Source organism: Cupressus sempervirens, chromosome 11 (assembly GCF_028749045.1).
Source record: "Cupressus sempervirens isolate cs-2001-9-10 chromosome 11, ASM2874904v1, whole genome shotgun sequence".
NCBI classification, from domain to species: Eukaryota; Viridiplantae; Streptophyta; class Pinopsida; order Cupressales; family Cupressaceae; genus Cupressus; species Cupressus sempervirens.
The window spans coordinates 671,476,682-671,498,808 of NC_143128.1; the positions used below are offsets into that span (position 1 = coordinate 671,476,682).

A 22,127-nucleotide genomic window follows, 5' to 3' on the forward strand; every position below is an offset into this window, starting at 1 on the left:
AATGGAAATCCAAAATCACCTACAACATCATGTAGATTATGAAATTCTACTCCAACACAAAATAAATGCACCAAAAAAGGATTCCATATAAGTGATATACCATTTTTGGATAATTGTCTCTCAAATTATATTTTTTGAATCGCCACTATTGCACCTTTAAAAATCAAATGGCTTTAGATTTGTGATATATCATTTTTTGATAACTGTCTCTCAAATTATATTTTTGAATGACCACTACTGCACCTTTAAAAATAAAATGGCTTTAGATTTGGCCTCAGATATCTGACTTGCATGAAACAAAATTCAATTTAGGGGTTTCTAGTTCTCCTCTATATGATTCCACCTTCTAATTTGCACAAACAAGCTCCAAGTTTTACCTGTAATATAAGGTCACAAAATACAAATCCTCAAATCTCATCCAAACTATGATGATGATGTCTGAATTTCCTAATTCTACACCATCAATGAGTGAAGACAAGATTGCACTTCTTGAGAAGAGGTGTTCACACTTTGAGAGCTTTGATGCCATGTTAGAGTTTTAGGTGACTATACAACACCCTTAGCATCAAATGAAAGACCAAAATAGATTACACAAGAGATTTTTAAGAACACTCCATTAAGTTGCAAGCATGATATTATTGGTAATGGATTTTATTGAAATGTAATGTATTGATTACTATGTGCATAATAGGCCTCCTTATGTAGGAAAGATGATAACTAACAATGATAAAGAGAAGATAACCTATTACTTGCACAAGGTGGAATCACATGTCAAACAAAGGTCAATCATCCTCCATAATGTAATGAAGTATGTGTGATAATAAGGATGATAATGTGATATGCGCATTAAAGGTGGGTTGAGATTAAAAAAAAATGAGCTCCTAGAGTAGAATTCTCCTACACTATTTGCCTTATTAAGGTGCAAACTCCTATGTGCCTCAATGACAATGATGCAACTATAGGCAATAGAATTCTTCAAACAACAAGAAATGATGAAAGTCTCTAATTCCCTCAACACCCAAGGTGAAGGGTCCTAGTGCCAAATACCTATCTCAAGTATGGAAATGAGCCAAAAGGAAGGTTATCACAACCCCACAAGACAAGGTAAACTAATCACTAGGTTCACCAAAGTTCCAAGCACTAAAAACACCAAACACAGTAATAGATTCCCTTGACAAAAATAGGGATCAAACCCTATAAACTAGATATAAAGACCATGGGTGGCATGAAATCACTGATATGGCCTATTTAGGTCTTACTCAACATGAATCAATGTTTCTTTTCATCAAAGATAAATTATAACATCAAGTTGCTTTGAAAACCAAGAATTTGGCTTGTAGCCATTCCTAGAATGGAAATGAGGAATAAGTTTGAATGACCTCAAAAAAAATGGTGGTTTTAATGGAGATTATAATACCCATTTTGGTTTTATAAAACATGCCAAAGTGCCCAAGGATGAAGATGAACAACAGTTGCAACATTAGACCAAATTTCTAGGCCTAATTAGGTCTCCATTTACACTACAAGCATACTTTCTACAATGGGAAAATTCAATCCAAATATTGATACATGTGGGGTGTGTAAAACAACCAAGAATCCAAGGTTTCAACTTTTGGAGAATCCCTAATAAAAAACTAGAAAGGACTATTGTAACTGTTGTATGGTGTACTCATGAAGAAGCACACCTAGGGTATGGCAGCAAACCCAACTCCTTGCATTTTCTAGAAAAAAAATTGCAAAATGTTAAAGTACATGGTTAGACCTCTCATTCCACCAAAAGGCATCAATTTTCCATGGTGGAATGTGCCAAAATGACCCAGCCCTAGGCACGATGCTGATTTCTAGGTTGAGTCCTAGGTAGCAAGAAAGAAAATTCAATAACTCTCAACCTATAATGAATTAGAACATGGAACTTGATACAAAAAAAAGTAGATTAAATTATCCAACTTCTAGAATCACTGGCACATGCTCCTCACCCATACAATTCTGTGCATAGGCTTGGAACATGGGTTTTGCAAGGAAAAATGCTGATTTTGTATTGATTTTAATGCCAAATTACAATTTGTGTCCCTACCATCGAAATATACAGCTTTGTAGGACTTCTCCAATAGTTACATGGTTAGTTTAAACTACCTAGCCTTTGGAGGAATATTTTTTTATGTATTTGACAACTTTTTTGCAAAGTTGCTAATAACTTTTGAGCATTTTTTGCAAAATTTGAAAAAATGCAAATCTAGAGACCAAACTTGGTCTAGAACTAAAGAAATTGATCCAACATGGATCTAGATATTAATTTTTTTTGAAATCCTAGAATCTTATACATTTGTAGTCTTACTGATCATATTTGACCTTAGTTACCCAGGGGCTCATAATTATGCCTAATCTTGGAACTAGGCCTTACAACTAGATCAATGTGCCAAACTTACCTAAGTAGACTTTTTAGGATACTCAGGTGCCTTTTTTTGTTCAATCTAGAGTAGGTAATCCTACACCATACTCTCCTTGAGGTTTAAAACTCAAGTCCCTACTTGAGGGTAGAAAATCCACTAAAGTGCCATGCTGCCTGATTTGGTCTTTTGTTAGCCAACTAGCATCCATGGTGGGGAAGCCCTTCCATAAAACTAAGTATTACATGTACTTCTTGGTTTTTGTTTGCTTTAGTAGCTTTGTGTCCAATATTTCCTCTAACTCTACTGGTTTCCTTGGTGGAAGGTTGGTAACATAGTCTTCCTCATTGGTGTCTTCATCTTGCTAATCTGATGTTCCTACAACAACCTTATAAGGTGTGAGATCTGCAACATTAAATATGGGGGAGATCTACAAAGTTGGGGGAAGGGAGATCTCATACGCATTGTCACCTATCCTATTGAGTATGATGTAGGGGCCTACCTTCTTCATCTATAGTTTGGAGTACCTTCCTTTGGGTAGTCTCTCATTCCTTAGAAAAGCCCAAACTTTGTCCCCCTCCTTGAAGTGGACCTCTCTCCTTCTCTTGTCAGCATTTTATTTGTATTTCAAACTAGATTTTCACAATGTTTCCCTTACTTTCTATTGTACCTTTGTTACTAGTTCTGCCAATTCTTGGCCTTGAGCACTGATTTTAAAATTAGAGTGAAGTTCCATTAGATCCAATGGTCCCTTTGGGGTGTAGACCATATATTGCTTGAAATGGTGTTTTGCTAGTTGACCTATTAATAGAGTCATTGAAGGTAAACTCTACTTGGGGTAGAATATTATCCCAACTCTATGAATATTGGTTGGTTAGGCATCTTAGGAGATTGCCTAGGGACTTGTTCACCACCTCAGTTTGCCTATCTTTTTGTGGGTGATAGGTAGAACTATAGGTGAGATTTGTACCCAACTTCTTGAAGAGTGCCCTTGAAATTTCACATCTCTATCTGATACTATTGTTTGAGGCAAGCAATGAATTCTAACTACTTCTTTAAAGAAGAGATTGGCTATATGAGATGCATCATTTGTGCTCTTACATTGGACACAATGGGCCATCGTGTTGAATTTGTCCACTATGAAAAATACACTATCATATCCTTGTTCTTTTTTGGGTAGTCCCATGACAAAATCCATGGATATGGATTCCCAAGGTCTTGAATGGATTGGTAAGGGTTGGTGGTGCCCTTGATTTGATATCATCGCCTTATCGTGTTGGAAAATAATACAAAATTTAACGAATTTCTTAATTTCATTTTTCAACTTGGGTCAAAAGTAACTTCTCTTCACCATATCTATTGTCTTGTCCATGCTGATGTGACCTCCCAAGCCACCACAATAATTTTCTCTTATTAAGTACTTTGGTATGAATAGTTGTGCTCCCTTGAATAGAAGCCCATTCTGAATTAGATATTCAGAATAATCAAAATCATATCCGCCTTCCATTTTTGTGCAAATGTAATATATCTTTGCAAAATTAGGGTCATCTGGGTACAAGTGCTTGAGAGACTCAATGCCAACACTTTGCAGTTGAACTTCTTCAACAAGACTAATCCTCCTACTTAGAGCATCAACAACCTGGTTTGTTACATCGTTTTTATGCTTAATATTGAAGGTAAAGGCCTATGATTGTTCTACCCATTTAAGATGCCTAACTAAAAGTTTTTCTTGTGAATTTAGAAAACTTAATGCATGATTTTATATGTAGACAAAAAATTCCTTTGGAATCAGATAGTGCCTCCATTTCTTGAGGGCTTGGACCATGGCATAGAGCTCTAGGTCATATGTAGAGTACTTTCTTTTAGCCTCATTCAATGTCTTTGAAAAGAAAGCAACTGGTTTTTCTTCTTGGCTTAGGACAACACCTATAGCCAAATTGCTTGCATCTGTCTCCATAATGAAGACTTTGTTGAAATTAGGGAGAACCAAGATAGGATAATGAGAGACTCTATTCTTCAAGTATTGGGATGCATAATTTTCTTCCTTTGTCCATAAAAACTTGGTTTTCTTTCCACCTTTTATTGTTTCCAACATTGGTGCACACACATGACATAAATTTTTAATAAACTTCCTATTGAAAGATGAAAGCCCATGAAAGCTTCTCACATCACCTAGATTCTTTGGTGGAGGCCAATTTATGATTGCATCTACCTTCTCAGGATCCATCTTGAGGGTACCTTGTTAGATTACAAAACCTAGGAATGCAAGTTCCTTTTCCATAAACGTACATTTTTCCAAGTTGATTACCAACTTGTGCTGATGGAGTCTTCTCAATACCTATTCCACATGATCAAGATGGTCTTCTTTGCTATGGCTGAATATTAGTGTATCATCAAGGTAAAGTAGAACAAAATTTTCAATAAAATCTATGAATATCTCATTCGCAAGCCTCATAAAAGTACTAGGGGCATTGCTTAAATCAAAAGGCATTACTAACCATTCAAAAAAACCTTCAGTTGTCTTGAATGCTATCTTCCATTCATCTCTTGGCTTCATTCTAATTTGGTGGTATCTAGACTTTAAGTCTATCTTGGTGAAGTAGAAAGCACCTCCTAATTGATCCAATAGTTCCTCAATACTTAGCATTGGGAACTTGTACCTTATTGTGATTTCATTTAGAGCCTTAGTACATAACCTCCATTTGCCATCTTTTTTAGGCGCCAAAACTGAAGGTATGGCACAAGGCTTGGGACTCTTTTGAATGAATCCTCTTTCCAAGAATTGCATAATTTATTTTGCAATCTCTGCATGCTATAATGGTGTCATTTTATATGGTTCCTTATTAGGCAAGGATGAGCCTAGTATAAGGTGTATTTGATGGCTAATGTCCCTAATGGGATGGAGGCTAGTGGGTAGGTCAATAGTAGTGACATCCTTGTACTTTTGCAGCGATTTAATAATTTCATTTGGTATAGGCTCCTTTTGATCAGACTTGATGTTATCTTTGGGCTTTGAAATTAAGATAAATGGCTCCATATCAGATTCTTTCAAGGTTTTTAGCATCTATTTTTCTCCTATGATAATCACAGTGGGCGCTTTTTTAGATTTGTTATCAGGTAGGGGCTTCATAGTGAATTTATTCCCATCTTTGGTGTTGGAGTAGGTGTTCTTCCTACAATGGTGTACAAAATCAACATCAAATTTCCAGGGCCTACCTAAAATGATGTGTGAGGCATCCATCTCAACTACATCAGTAAGGACTTTGTCCTCAAAATTAGATATAGAAAACTCTACCCAGGCTTGTTCTATGACTAGAGTTTGTTGGCCTTTGGTTAACCATGAAACATGATAGGAGTAAGGGTGTGACTTCTTAGGAAGATTTAATTTATGCATCATTTCACAAGATACAAGATTTTTAGTTGAACCAGAATCTATAAGAATATTGCATACATTTCCTTGAAATTTGATCTTTGTCTTGAAGAGATTCTTCCTTTGTGGAGGTTCTTGGGTTTGTGATACTTGAAGGAAGACCTGCCTCATCATCAAGCATGCTCCTTCGTCTGGTTCCAATTCTATAACATCAACATTGTCTTCTTTCTTATCTTCTTGGACAAATGCTTCTCTTATTTCACTTTGATTTTTGTTGTTCCTCTTCTTTGGGCATCTTCCTACATGGTGTCCCATTTGATTGCAATTGAAACACTTCAAAGGCCCATTACCTCTTCTGGCATAGATATTCTTCCTCTATTGAAAGGTCTTCTTCCTCTATAGTTTCCTCTTGAATTAGAGTCACTATTTTATTTTTCTCCTTGTTTAGAGATCTTGTTGTTGCTACCACTACTTTGTCCCTTGTTCCAAGAGTTTCTTTTTCCTCTAAAATTATTCCCACTATCATTGGTTTTTCCTTTTCCAAAATCCTTCTTTCTCTTCCATTTTTCCTCTACCTTTAGTGCCATTTGATAGCACTTATTGATTATAGTAGGGCAATGTAGGCTAAGCTCCTCTTGAATGGGCACCTTCAAGCCATTCATGTATCTTGCCAACTTCTCTTCCTTATCTTCTACCATATTGGTCTTCGTACATAGTTTTAGGAACTCCTTAGTGTATGTGCCTACATCCATGTCCTTTTGTTTTAGACTTTGCTTCCTCCTATGGAGTTGTACTCCATAATCCTTAGGTAAATAGCTTTCTTTGATCAAAGCTATCATTCTATTCCATGAATTGATCATGCTCTTTCTATTCTTCACCCTCTTTGTCTGGATGAAGTTCCACCAAGCTAGGGCTACTCCCTTCAACTTGGATCTTGCCATCTTTACCCTTTATTTTTTTAGGGATTTCCTCACATTCAAAGAATGTGGTCAAAGCCTCTATCCAATCCAAGACTAAATATGCATTCATCTTGCCATTGAAAACTAGGAAATCTATCTTCTCTTCCATGGTTCCCCTTCCCATGGATTTCAAGGCATCAATGAGAGGCCTTTGGTCTATAGGGATGTGTTGTTCAGAGTCATCCTCCTCTTTATCACTCCCTTCTTCATCTTCAAACCCATTTTGTTTGTCTTTACTCTTAAGCTTCTTCTCAAGTTCTTGAAGCCTCTAAAGTAAGGTCTTATTCATAGCCTTTTGTTCTCTCACCATCTTTTCTAACTCACTATTTGTAACCCTTGCAGGGTTCTCCTTACTCTTAGGTTTAGACATGGCTCTGATACCACTTGATGTAGTAGTAGGTAGTAGAAGTCTTCAAACAACAAGAAATGATGGTATCCAATTCCCTCAACACCCAAGGTGAAGGATCATAGTCCCAAATACCTATCTTAGGTATGAAAATGTGCTTAAAGGAAGGTTATCAAAACCCCACAAGACAAGGTAACCTAATCACTAGGTTCACCAAAGTTCCAAGCACCAAAAACATCAAATGCACTAATGGATTCCCTTGACAAAAAGAGGGATCAAACCATAAAAAATGGATACACAGACCAGAGGTGACATACAATCACTGATATGGCCTATTTAGATCTTACTCAACATGAATCAATGATTCTTTTCATCAAAGACAACTTATAACATCAAGTTGCTTTGAAAACCAAGGATTTGGCTTGTAGCCCTTCCTAGAATGAAATTGAGGCATAAGTTTGAATGCTCTCAGACAACATGGTGGTTTGACTAGAGATTTTGATACCATTTTGGGTTTTATAAAACATACCAAAGTGCCCAAGGATGGAGATGAACAGAGGTTGTTGCTCTTGCAACATTAGACTGGATTGCTAGGCCTAATTAGGTCTCCATTTACACTACAAGTGTACTTTCTAAAATGGGAAAACTCAATCCAATCATTGAGACATGTGGGGGTGTGTAAAATAACCAAGAATCCAAGGTTTCAACTTTTGAAGAATCTCCAATCACAAACTAGAAATGACTGTTGTAACTGCTATATGGTGTTGAAGAAGCACACCTAGAGTATGAAAACAAACCCAACTCACTACATTTTCTAGAAAAAAAAAATGCAGAATATTAAAGTACATGGTTAGACTTCTCATTCCACCAAAGGGAATCAATTTCCCATGGTGTAATTGTTGGATACAATTATTAATTATGTATTTTCTTTGATGTTACACAAATGTCATATCAGCCATTAAACAGAGTCTACTGAGCTCAGATGGTTAGCAAAGAAATTTATAGTGACTACCAAGCGTTCTTGAACATTACACAGTAAGTTAGCTCTTACCGAGCTCACTCGGGCATCAAAGGATTTTGTAGCAGAAAGTTAATGTTAACTGACCTCCCAAGGTTAAGAAAGGGAAAGTCAATATCTACCGAGTTCACTCGGTCACCAAAGAGAAAGTTAGCTTTTACCGAGCTCACTCAGTAAGCGAAGGAAGGTTAGTGTTTACCGAGTTAACTCAGTCTCTGAAGGAAGTTGCAAGGTTTGCAGTGTTTATCGAGCTTCACTTGGTTAACACTGGGGAAACCATTCTAGAGCAGCGATCACCGAGTTGGCTCGGGCAGCAAAGAATTTTATTATTTTAAAGAATTAAGTTTAATTGTTTTGTGCAATGTTTGCAGTTGACTGATTTAATATTTTCAGTTGTTGTAACTTGTAATTAAGCTGACTTAACAATCTGCAAGGTATATATGAAAGGTCAATTTGTGAATTCAAAAAAAATGTAAGAGTGTGGATGCATAAGAGTGCGAATGTATGAATGTAAATGGAATAAGCGAATATTGAAGATATGAGCGAATGTTGTGAAAGGATTAGATATCTTTAAGGAGCTGCAAAGTTGTATTCGATCAGTGAGGATCTAGTGAAGCAAAATAGAGATCTGTATTCAGCAAAGATAAGTTGCATATATTTCAGATCACTTCATTATTGCTTTCTAATCATTGTAATAGTGATTCAAATCTCTTAACAGAGTTGATTTAATAGCCATTTTGTAAATCCTCTAACAAGGTGACAATTCAGTTGAATTGTTCTTAAGACCTCCAAATAGGCCACTCCTTACAGGGTGATTAAATCCTCTAATAGGATCACACCTAACAGTGTGTTTTGTAACCTTTAATAGGGTTGGCTTCTAACAGGGCTTACTTTAGAAGAGTGAAAATTGGTAACTAATTACTTGGTGGTTTTTCCCAAATTGGGTTTCCACGTTAAATCTAGTGTCTCTTGTGTTCATGTTATTTCCTTTATGCATGCATGTTAATCACTTTAAATGCTTAATAAGTTAACAGAACATCTATCAAGTTTCAACATTTATTTGTATGGTTACTGAGTATCAGTAGCAACTATATTTTAAGACATCTAAGGATCTGTGGATTTATTTTTGTGGTAACTGATTCACCCCTCCCCTCTTAGTTACTCCATCTCTATTTTCAATAATTGGTATCCGAGCTTTTGGTGCTTGCAGGATAAGATTTCAAAGATCTAAGCTAAAGATCAAAATGTCTTATAAGAGGGAAATTCTAAGACTTAACAAGGACAACTTCTCAGCATGGCAAGGGTTGATGAGACTTCATCTAGCTTCTATTGGAGATACAAGACTAAAATACCTTGATGAAAAATATGCAGAACCAACTGGTACAATATCTGTCAATGATATTTCTAAAAGGATGACCCACAACATTATGATGATAGATATAGAATCTACTCTGAGTTATGAAGAATTTGATGAAATCAAAGACTGCAAATCTGCTTTTGAAATGTGGGAAAAGATGAAAGAGATCTATGGAGGAGATGATAATTTTAGAAGAGCCAAACCAGAAAGTCCAAGAGGATAATTTGATCAAATGAGGATGAGAGAGGATGAAAACATTGCAAAATATGTTGAAAGAGTCAAAGCATGTGTTAGTGCAATCAAAGCATCTAGAGGAGATATCAAAGAAGAGATAGTTATAAGTAAAGTTCTCAGAACTCTACTTCTCATTTATGCAATCAGAGTTTCTGCAATTCAAGAAAGAAGATATGAAGCAAATCATAAGATAAATCTAGAGGCTATAGTTGGAAGATTGACTGCATTTGAACTAGACAACTTTGATAACTATGTTCCAGCTTCCAAGAACATTGAATCAGCATTTGAAGCCAAGCTTTCACTCAAGGAGAAAGGCAAAAGGAAAAAGGAATCTCAGTCAGATAGTGAAGATGAATCAGACCAAAGTTCAGACAGTGATCTTGAAGTAATAGAAGCCCTTCTAGCAAGGAAATACTCTAGAGGCAGAGGAAAATACAAAGGTAAAGTACTTCTAATCTGTTTTTCATGTGAAGAAGTTGGTCATATTGCTACTAGGTGTCCAAACAAGTAGAATAAAGATGAGAAGAAAGGATACAAGTTCAATGGCAAGAAAGACTTCAGATCATTCAAGGATAAAGGTAAGAAAACATGTTTTATGGCTAAAGATTCTAATGATTCTAATGATGAAGAAGAAGATGAAATTTTCTAGATTGTTGTGAAAGATGAATTTGATAGTGATGAAGAAATGACACTCATTTCTCATATAAAAAAAATGATACATGGATCATAGATAGTGACTGTTCTCATCACGTGACTGGTGACAAAACTAAGTTTGAATACTTTGAAGACTATTATGGTGGCTGTGTAAGATTTGGTAACAATGAACCTTGTTGCATAAAAGGAAGAGGGAGAATCTCTCTAACCAAAAAACTTATATGTGATAATGCCTATTGGGTAAAAGGACTAAAGCATAATTTGTTAAGTGTGGCACAACTACTCAATAATGGATTCCAAGTAGAATTCATGCATGGTAAAGCAAGATTTCTGGATGGCAAAGGAAAGCTGATTGGATCAGGTACTCAAGCTAAAGGTAACTTGTTCTATCTTGAACTAGATGAATGTTCATGTTTCATTTCTCAAGTTGAAGAAAGTTGGTTATGGCATAAAAGGTTGTGTCATGTAAATTTTGATAATTTTGTAAAGATAAGCAAATTCAAGAAAGTAAGAGGCATTCCTAACATAAAGAAACCTGAGGTCGGTTTATGCAAAAATTGTCAAATTGGTAAAATGGAAAAAACTAGTTTTAAAAGTAAAAACTATTAGTCTGAAGATATATTAGAAATTGTGCATACTGATTTATGTGGACTCATTGGAATTGAAAACTATACTGGAGAAAAGTTCTTCATTCTTTTTGTTGATAATTACTCAAGAATGATGACAGTCATGTATCTACGAAACAAATTAGAAGCATTTGAAAAGTTCAAATGGTATTTGGCCAGAGTAGAAAAGGAAACAGGGAAAAGATTAAAATGCTTGAGGTCAGACAGAGGTGGAGAATTATTTCATATGAGTTTAATAAATTTTGCATTGAAAGAGGAATCAAAAGATAGTTATCAGCCCCTAGAATGCCCCAACAAAATGGAATAGCTGAAAGAAGAAACAAATCCATCATGGATTGTGCAAGAACTTTAATGATTGAAAAGAGCATTGCTATCAAATACTGGAAGGAAGCTATGAGCACTGCAGTTCATACCCTGAACCGAGTACAGCTGAAGAAAGACTCATTCAAAACTCCCTATGAGTTATGGTATGGCCATAAACTTAATGTAAGTTACCTTAAAGTATTTGGAAGTAAATGCTACATTTTGAAAGAATCTAGAAAAGGAAAATTTGATGTGAAAGGTGATGAAGGTATATTCTTTGGATACTCATGCAAAAGTAAGGCATATAGATGTTTGAACTTGTCTACTCACAAAGTCATAGAAAGTGCACATGTGAAAGTTGATGAGTTTGCAGAAAGGACTGAAGAAGAAAGCAAAAGGGAACCAGAAGATTATAAAAGGTTTGTCTTTATTGAACCTGATATAGTACCAGTTACATCAGAGAATCAAGAATCTTCTACTCTCGAGTCATCTGTAATCGAGTTACAAGAAGTTCAAACCGGGTCACAACAAACCGAGTTAAATTCAGTGTCTACCGAGCAAGTGTCTACCGATTCTAAAGGACCCGAGCAAATATCTACCGAGCAAATATCTACTGAGCCAGAAGAGATAGAACCTGAGGTTGAAATGCAAGAGGATAATAATGAAATTCATTCAAAAGGCAAGGAACCTGTATTAGCTAACTATGTCAGGAGACATCATTCAGAAAATCAGATCATTGGAGATAAATCTGAAGGAACCATGACAAGAAATAAGTTGAAAGGTACTTGTTTACTTGCTGATTTTGAACCTAGAAATATCAAAGATGCATTGGAAAATGATAGTTGGATTGAGGCTATGAATGAAGAGATAGTGTAGATAGAAAAAAATAAGACATGGACTCTTGTACCTAGACCTAAAGACAATAATGTGATTGGAACTAAGTGGGTATTCAGAAACAAGTTGGATGAAGATGGTAAAGTATCAAGAAACAAAGCTAGACTAGTATGCAAAGGATATGCTCAAGAAAAAGGAATAGACTATGGAGAAACTTTTGCTCCTGTTGCAAGATTGGAAAGAGTCAAAACCTTACTTGCATATGCTGCATTCAAGGGATACAAAGTTTATCAGATGGATGTCAAGTCAGCATTCCTCAATGGTATACTAGATGAAGAGGTTTACATTGAACAACCTGAAGGTTTTGTTGACCCAGATAAGAAGAACATGATCTACAAATTACAAAAGGCATTGTATGGTCTGAAACAAGCCCCTAGAGCATGGTATGAAAGATTGCATAACTATCTTATTCAGATTGGTTTTCAAAGAACTAATGATAATAGTAGCTTGTATATAAAAGAAGGGCCAAATAATAAGATTGTCTTAGCAAAAATATTTGTAGATGATACTGGTTTCATAGGGAATGATGATCTTTGCAAACAATTTTCAGAAAAAATGAACAAGGAATTTGAAATGTCTATGTTTGGAGAGATCAAATTCTTTATTGGTCTTCAAATTCAATAGAATAAAAATGGTATCTACATCACTCAATCAAAATACATCAAGGAGATATTGAAAAAGTTTGGAATGGAAGATTGTAAACCAGTTGGGACTCCTATGTGTACCGGATTAAAACTTACCAAGGAAGATGAATCAAAAGAAGTAGATCAAACATTGTATAGATCCATGATTGGAAAGTTACAGTATGTAGTTCATACTAGGCCAGATATTGCCCTTGTAGTTGGTATTGTAGCAAGATTTTCAGCAAAACCAAGAGAAAATCACATTATGAAAATCAAAAGAATAATGAGATATTTGAAAGGAACTGAAGAGTATGGTTTATGGTACAAATTTGGAGGTAATCTGGATTTGAAAGTGTTTACTGATGCTGATTGGGCAAGAAACTTTGATGACAAAAAAAGTACAAGTGGAGGTGCATTCTTTCTTGGAAAGAGGTTGGTTTCTTGGACAAGAAAAAAGAAGAATTGTACATCCCAATCTATAGCAGAGGCAGAGTATGTTGCTGCAACAGTAAATTGTTCTAATATTATTTGGTTTAAATAGCTGTTGGAAGGTATGAAGGTGGAAATCAAAGAACCAGTTGTTATGTTCTATGATAATACAAGTGCAATCAACATATCTAAGAATCCAGTGATGCATTCCAAAACCAAGCACATTGTAATAAAATATCATTTTGTCAGAGAATTGGTGCAAGATAAAGAGATCAGATTGGAATATGTTCATATAGAGGAACAAATTGCTGACATATTCACAAAACCATTACCTAAGGATGCATTCTTGTATCTAAGAGGTAAGTTAGGGGTCACTCCCCTATTTGAAGTTCACTAAAATAAAGTTTTAGTAATGTATCAACTCATACCAGGTTGAAGATCTATCAGTTGATGCAACATAATCAGAAAATATTGCATATGAATCAGTACTAAAGGTACACTGAAATTCATTTGAGTTGAGTTGTCTTTGGCATGTTTTGTCAAAGAGAGGGAGAGTTTTATTGTCACATCTCTCTAAAATTTGTTTAAGATAAAAAGTTTTCTATGTAATTCCTTCACAGAGGGAGATTACTGTAAGAGGGAGAGTTTCTTAGAGGGAGAATTGTTATGTTGACATATTGTGTTGCCATATAAGAGAAAGACTTTTTTTCAAATTTCATTTTGATATGACATGTTGTGTTACCGTCAATGCCAAAGAGGGAGATTTTTGGATACAATTATTAATTGTGTATTGTCTTTGATGTTACACAAATGTCATATCATCCATTAGACAGAGTCTACCAAGCTCAGATGGTTAGCAAAGCAATTTATAGTGACTACTGAGCATTCCTGAACATTACACAGTAAGTTAGCTCTTACCGAGCTCACTCGGGCATCAAAGGATTTTGTAGCAGAAAGTTAATGTTAACCGAGGTCCCAAGGTTAACAAAGGAAAAATCAATATCTATCGAGTTCACTCGGTCATCGAAGAGAAAGTTAGCTTTTACTGAGCTCACTCGGTAAGCAAAGGAAGGTCAGTGTTTACCGAGTTAACTCAGTCTCCGAAGGAAGTTACAAGGTTTGCAGTGTTTACCGAGCTTCACTTGGTTAATACTGGGGAAACCATTCTAGAGTAGCAGTCACCGAGCTGGGTCGGGCAATGAAGAATTTTATTATTCTAAAGAATTAAGTTTAATTATTTTGTGCAATGTTTGCAACCGACTGATTTAATATTTTTTAGTTTTTGTAACTTGTAATTGAGCCGACTTGACAATCTGCAAGGTATATATGAAAGGTTAAGTTGTGAATTCAAAAAAAATGTAAGAGTGTGGATGCATAAGAGTGCAAATGTATGAATGTAAATGGAAAAAGTGAATATTGAAGATATGAGTGAATTTTGTGAAAGGATTAGATATCCTTAAGGAGTTGCAAAGTTGTATTCGATCAGTGAGGATCTAGTGAAGCAGAATAGAGATCTGTATTCAGCAAAAATAAGTTGCATATATTTAAGATCACTTCATTGTTGCTTTCTAATCATTGTAACAGTGATTCAAATCTCTTAACAGAGTTGGTTTAACAGCCATTTTGTAAATCCTCTAACAAGGTGACAATTCAGTTGAATTGTTCTTAAGACCTCCAACAAGGCCACTCCTTACAGGGTGATTAAATCCTCTAATAGGGTCACACCTAATAGTGTGTTTTGTAACCTTTAACAAGGTTGGCTCCTAATAGGGCTCACTTCAAAAGAGTGAAAAGTGATAACTAGTTACTTGGTGGTTTTTCCCAAATTGGGTTTCCACGTTAAATCTAGTGTCTCTTGTGTTCATGTTATTTCCTTTATGCATGCATGTTAATCACTTTAAATGCTTAATAAGTTAATAGAACATCTATCAAGTTTCAACATTTATTTGTATGGTTACCGAGTATCAGCAACAACTATATTTTAAGACATCTAAGGATCTGTGGATTTATTTTTGTGGTAACTGATTCACTCCTCCCCTCTTAGTTAATCCATCTCTATTTCCAACAGTAATGTACCAAAATGACCCAGTCCTAAGCAAGATGCTAATTTTTAGGCTGAATCCTAGGTAGCAAGAAAGAAAATTCAATAACTCTCAACCTATGATGAATGAAAACATGAGACTTGATGCAAAATAAAGTAGATTAAATTCTCCAACTTCTAGAACCACTGGCACATGTCCCCTCATCCATACAATTATGTACACAGGCATGGAACACGGGTTTTGCAAGGAAAAATGCTGATTTTGTATTGATTTCAATGCCAAATTACAATGTGTGCTCCTACCATTGGCCTATGAGGCTTTCTAGGACTTCTCCAATGGTTACATGTTCAATTCAAACTGCCTAGCCATTGGAGGAATAGTTTTTAATGTATTTGCCAACTTTTTTGCAAACTTGCTCAAAAGTTGGTGACAACTTTTGAGCAATTTTTGCAAAATTTGAAAAAATGCAAATCTAGAGACCAAAGTTGGTCTAGACCTAAAGCAAGTGATCAAATATGGATCTTGATATTAAAAACGATTAAAAACCTAGAATCTGATGCATTTTTAGGCTTATTGATCATATTTGACCTTAGTTACCCAGGGCTTATAATTATGCCTAATCCTGGAACTAGGCCTTACAACTGGATCAATGTGCCAAACCTACCTAAGTAGACTATTTAAGATCCTTAGGGTCTTTCTTTGATGAATCTAGAGTAGGTGCTCCTGCACCAGACAAACTATTATGCTATCCGTTATCCTAAGTCAGTTTAAGTAAGTGTAATTAGTAAATATTTAATTTCACCAACAAAGTTAATGAAATCATGAAGAATCGCAATAGTCAACCTTTGAGATCCTTGTTACATATCACTTATATTCTTCTTTGAGATTAGTGTTCGACATGGTGATTTGATGTTTGGATCTTGGAATAGGGTATTATGTCTTGCATAGGTTTGTGCCTTCAAATGTAATTTTGGATTGTTGTCCCTAGTAGGTTGATGCCTACTTCATTTTTATAAATTCTTGTTTGTATTCTTAAGGGCAATTCATTGTTTGGATTTGGACAATAGATCTATGTAGCCTAGGTATTCTCATCATAGTCCTTTCCTTTTGATTACCAACTAAATTTGATTGATTAAGGAAAGACTAATAATAATATAATTTGAGTTTAACCAAAATTGTGAAGCTTATATAAATTGTTAATAATAGTTAATTTTAAATCAAATTGAAATGGACTTAACCCTTGAAAAAAGACTTGAAAATATGTAAGAATTTCACACATAAACAGTACAAACACATCATAATTTTAATTGTTGAATTCATTGTCTATAAACTTCCCATATAATGGGAATGTTCATTAATATATTATCTAATAAAAAAATCAAGATCATTTATATCGTGTTTATATGTACATACACATGAACAATCGCTTTGTATTACTGGGGTTTTTCTCAGCCATTGTAGCAATCAATTTATCTTGAACCTATTTGATGTTGTATTGAGTGCATTTCATATCTAGTACAACTTGCAACTAATTATTTGTCTCGAACAACAATCTAAAACTAAGATACAAGGAAGATTTACTCAATGAACTACACTGTGTTTATTTCAGAATGATAATCTGTTCACTGTATTCCTACGGAGCTTACAGGGAAAAAAATTCAGACAATATGGGAGCTGGCAGTGGGCTCGACAAGTCAATTTGTTAAACTCGGAGACCGTGCAGAATAGAAATGGTTGTTGGGTGTCCGATTTGTGACGACCTAATTTTTAGATCCCAATGACAAGAAAATCTTGGGAGCTACCGACAGGTGCCATGCTTTGCCGGTCATATCCTCCGATAAACACCTCTCTCTCGTGGTAGTACCCATATTCAATTGTCAAATCATATATTTGAAGTAGGGCTTTCCTGTTGTTGAATATTTCAGATGAGATCAAATCAGCATTCCTCAATTATTCACCAACGCTCTAAATTTGCGATGTCTTCTTTCTAACCACATCCCTTCTTTCAAAATTTGCTTTTGCTCCATCTTAAAGAAGAAAATGAATGATTTTCCTCCAATATTTTCCAAATTTCATTCCAGCAATGATGTGCAGATCGGAGACCAAAAGTTTTCACTCCCTCACTTCTGTCTTAGTGATGGAAAAATTGGGTTCGATTCAACGCAGCAGACTGCTTCCGCCAAATTTAGTGATGATAAAAAGAAAGGGAAAAGAAGATCAGAAGGTGTTGATAAGAAATTGCTTCACAAAGTGATAGAAAAAGAGAGGAGGAAACAAATGAAATCTCGCTATTCTGATCTCAGATCTTTGATACCAGAGGAAAAATTTAGGGTATGTAATACTAACCCATCTCTCTCATTTTTTTCTTGATATGAAATCCCTTTCTTTCTTACCTCACTTTTTGCAGATGATATATCCTCCAAGCTATGCATTAAAAGATGGAGTCAATGTGGAAGTTTAGGGATATGTATGAAACAAATCTAGTGCCTACGAGGCTGAAATATTTCTTAGTAATTCTTCCATCTGCCATATTGGCTTAATTTTTTATTTCTTAAATATTTAATAGCATCAAGTTTGTATGATGAGTTCTATTTGCGTCTTTCGATGAATCTATGAAGCAATTCTGATCTATTTCTTAGATGCCAATTTATTTATTAAATGTTGGATCAGGATGTGATCTCTAAAACCCTCTATCTGTGTTACAAGTTTAGATTTCATTCACTCCATACTATCTCATACGTTCTTCCAAAAACAGTTCAATCGATGCCTTAAGGTCAGTATAAAATAACAAATATTCTATGTAAGTCTCCATACACAATTTCACCCATTACCTAAGCTGTTAGTAATGCAACTCATTTTAAAAGATAATGCAAAATTATCTCGTGGACTCCTGAAGTGATAGTTGGCTTGATAAACTCATGACCTTAGAAAATACAGGTGTTTGAACAGTAATTTCTACAAAGGAATTCTACTTGCAACACTGCTTAATATCTCCAGTAAGTGCTTGAAATCCAGTTTTGAACATTCTAGAAGTTTTGAAACAATATGGCTTTTTATTGTGATGACATTGACTTTGGTGCCCATTAAAGGAGAGTAAAACACAGATAAATATGTGCAGGGCAAGACTTCTTTAATTGATCAGTTATCTGTGGCCACTGACTATATCCAAAATCTAGAAAACAAGCTGGAGGAGCTTACAAAGAAGAAAGAAAATGTGAAGCTTAATGAAACGAAACACTGTTACAAAGAGAAGAAAGATAGATCATTATGGGAGAGCAATGTATTTCCTCAGGTGAATGTCAGTCATGTGGGTTCACTTGTACTTGTCACAACAACTTCTTTGAGAGGGCAGATGGCCCTCTCTAGTCTTGTCCTTGTACTTGAAGAGGAAGGGCTTCATATAATTTCTGCTTCTTCTTTCACACCTGATGACAAAGTTTTACACAGTCTTCATTGCAAGGTAGTGCTTTCACAAGAACCCATCTTTTTAAAGAAGCATTTGGGCTTCAATTCTAAAGGCAAATCAAGCTGGCAATAAATTGTGAATATTTATTTGTTGATTTGTGTTACAGCTTTCTGATCAGCAGAAGTTCAGCAGCGCCGCCAATCTTGAGCAGAGACTTGGGCAGCTGATGGAGAGGATAAACATGGAAGATGCATAGAAAGATTGTAGCAATCTACAATTCAATGGCTGGTATTGCAATATATAGTAATTGTGTTGTAAGTGTTATTAGGTTAAAGGAAATCCAAACATTTAAATAACCTATAGACTGTGTGGAAGTTTAAAAATTAAAAAGAAAACTTTAATAGAGTGATACACATTCAGGTAGCTGCACTCCAGTAAAACACCAGAATGATTTTACTGTTTTGTGCAATTAATGCTTTTAAAACATGGCATGTTTCTTATTATGACACTGATTGCATCCACTTTTCCTTTTTGAACTTTGAGATTCCCTATCTGGTTCCATCTGCATATTGTGTACATGAATTTAAAGAGTACAAGATAATTGAATTTTTTATTCATAAATGCTGACCGATAGCCAACTCATCACCCAGCTCATTATGAACGGGATCAGAAACCCTAGCACGTTCGATAGTTTCATGTTTTGAGAATTAGAATAAGTGGATTGCAGTGGACAGCTATCCATTGTTTAAAGCAACTTAAGCTGAATAATACATTAATAGCTTTTGGATTTAATCATTACATAATGTTTTCATCAATGACTAACATAAGCTGATTAGGTGAGAAATTTCAAATTTTATACACATTCAATACTTATAAAATATTATGATTCAGTAAACTATAATCACAGTATTTGTGAATATAGAGTCACGAACCGGTTAAAGTGTTTGTATATCATAGACATTCATAACAATCAAACCATTCAATAATAAAAATAGTTCACTTTTTGACAGTCGCATATTTTTATATGTCATTTAATTCATGAATAAGATGGAAAATTAATATTGGCACTTTTAGTGCTTGAATATAGGAGTACATTTATCTGAATTAAAGAAGGTGATTGGGTGTGGCGCTACCATCGAAATTGAATTAGTTGTATGAATGGATATTGCTTTACAGATTCCACCTCTTTTCAAACTTTCAGGATATTTATACTCTTTCTTTCAGATTTTACAATGTTAAAATAAATGTCTTGGAAACCACAAGAGCTTTTTAGTGCTCAGGGATACTTGCTGATCGGAATGGGCATCATATACCTGCCAGCAGACATCAAAGATATTTGTGTCTGGATTAGAGATTCAATAATGGTGGGACCTCATCTATAATTGGGTTCAGGAAGAAAGCGGTAGGGCAGACTATGCTTCCTTATCTCTTATCTTCAATTTGGTCCAATATCAATAATCTTTTGGTTTTCCTTTTAACTTGTCAAGCATATTTCCCAGATGAACTAATTCTATGTTTAGATATTAGTTTCTTTAAAAAATTTAATACAGAGAAGATGAAGTAATTTATTTAGCGTGAATGATAGAGAATTGAAGATGATTTTTTTTCACTTTGAATTTTGATTATCAGATGGTGCAAGTTAATTCAATATCACTGAATTTACATGGGAACCGACTATTTTATGAAGTAAGTGTGTTTTTAATAGTTAAAGGCGGTTGCAGAATCATTACAAAGCAGTTAACTGGAGGATGTAAGGGGTCTTTCAAAGACTAATAAAATCCATAATAAAGACCAGTAACAAAACAGAGTCAGACAAAGAAAAAACTAGACCAAACCAGTTAAAGAGGATTAAAACTATCCCCAGAAAGAGAAAGACATGGAGATAGTTTACAAAGCATGAGTCTTTATTCCGATTGAAGAAAAGAAAACTTATTTGTATTTTCATATGGAGTAATTGTGTTTTGTAAGATCATTATTTTTAATTAGGGAAATCAATTATAGTTATAATAGATGACTTCAATGGTTTGTGTTTGATTCTTAATGTAACTTCTATTTTGGATCACATTCTAGGAGCTATGAGGAAAAATGGAAAAGCAGATTAAACAAATAGATTGCAAATTAAACTTGAAAAAAGATGTAGAAAGAAAACAAACAAAAAAACAATAAAAGTATATAAAAAAATATAAAAAATAAGCTATCTTAATAGCAAACTCTTAGCTTGTTGAAGCAAAATGTAATGTTTTTTTAATAGTAAGAATGTTTCAAGATCATTATGCTTAATGTAAATACAATATTTTTCAACCATAGTGCTAATGAGTTAACCCTTTTTCCAACATATGACATCCCACATGGGAAAATGATCTACAAATAACTTAAGTCATGGTTGGATAAAATCTTTACTAGAGGGAGACAAGTTTGTACATAAGATGTTTATAAGAGTACAAAAGAGGTCAAATCTTTTTAATAATTTGTTTAACCTATTAGATTGAAAATGTATTTATATTAGTGGAGAATCCAATCAAGAACAAATAGAACCAAAAAGTTTAATCCTTAAATGATTTACACTAAAAGATCTATAAATGCTCCTAGTCACCAAACCCTCTATTTGGAACTTCAGCTTGATGTTAATGTCTAGAATGCTATTCTATTTTCTTTCTATAGTAATATTTCTATTAGATTCATATTTTCCTCCTCCTCTTTATTTATAGTGTTATAATATTTGACATACATACCCATTTACATTTATTATACCTATTTTCCTATTACATAGTTTTATCCATGTTTTCTCCTTCTTATTGAACCATTTTTCTTTTATATTTCTATTGTTCATTCAATTTTAATTTTTGTTTAATTACATGGTTTAAACCCCACTCACATAATTTATTTTCTCTATATCACTCTTTAGATTCATTTATATATATATAATACTTTAGACCATTATTGGTTCATGCTAATATTAAAGTCATCTAAATTAACTACCTAGGTAGAGGGAGAATCACAAAAAGATCTTTTTTAGAGTTAACAATGCCAATATTATAATTATTCTCATTCTTGAAGTGGATTCATTACTCATATTATTTTTCCTCAATGTTGCCTATTTCCTTTTATACATCAAGTTTGTTTGCTCTATATTTTATCTCCAATAGGTGATTATGGAAGGTGGGATTAATTCCTTAGTATATGACCAAGTGTACTTGTATCATATTTCTCATCCTGTTACTGTAGTGATCTTGTCCCCTATGTTGAACTTAGCCTCTTCAATCTCTATAGATATTTAAAGCTCTCCTTTGATTGTGGCTTGGTAAATATGTTTCCAACTTGCCCTTTTATTAGAATGTATTCAAGTCCAGCCTCTTTCTCTTATATTTAATCTCACAAAATGATATTTTATTATTATATGTTTGGTCTTTTAATGCAACACTAGGATCTTTTATATATTTATAAAACTTGTGTTATTAAAATGTATAATAATTGGTTTT

At 34.4% G+C, this 22,127-nt stretch overlaps 2 protein-coding genes across 3 annotated transcripts in view; both read left to right on the forward strand.

The window, feature by feature from the left end:
- LOC149531517 (uncharacterized) overlaps nucleotides 1–17,567 on the forward strand; it is a 168,950-nt gene extending 151,383 nt beyond the window's left edge. Inside the window, exons 4-5 of one of the 2 annotated variants that reach the window (XM_089810453.1) lie at nucleotides 16,891–17,099; nucleotides 17,337–17,567. In XM_089810453.1, the coding sequence (XP_089666579.1) occupies nucleotides 16,891–16,948 (58 nt within the window). In that variant the 3' untranslated portion in view covers nucleotides 16,949–17,099; nucleotides 17,337–17,567. The remainder of the gene's footprint in view (nucleotides 1–16,890; nucleotides 17,100–17,336) is intronic. The other variant, XM_089810454.1, reaches the window with a different exon arrangement.
- Nucleotides 17,150–19,184, forward strand: LOC149531518 (transcription factor bHLH36-like). The gene is made up of 3 exons (XM_089810452.1): nucleotides 17,150–17,573; nucleotides 18,361–18,702; nucleotides 18,815–19,184. Exons 1-3 carry the CDS (start codon nucleotides 17,283–17,285, stop codon nucleotides 18,902–18,904), a joined length of 723 nt encoding a protein of 240 aa, XP_089666578.1. The 5' UTR covers nucleotides 17,150–17,282; the 3' UTR covers nucleotides 18,905–19,184.
- Nucleotides 19,185–22,127: the final 2,943 nt, after the last annotated feature.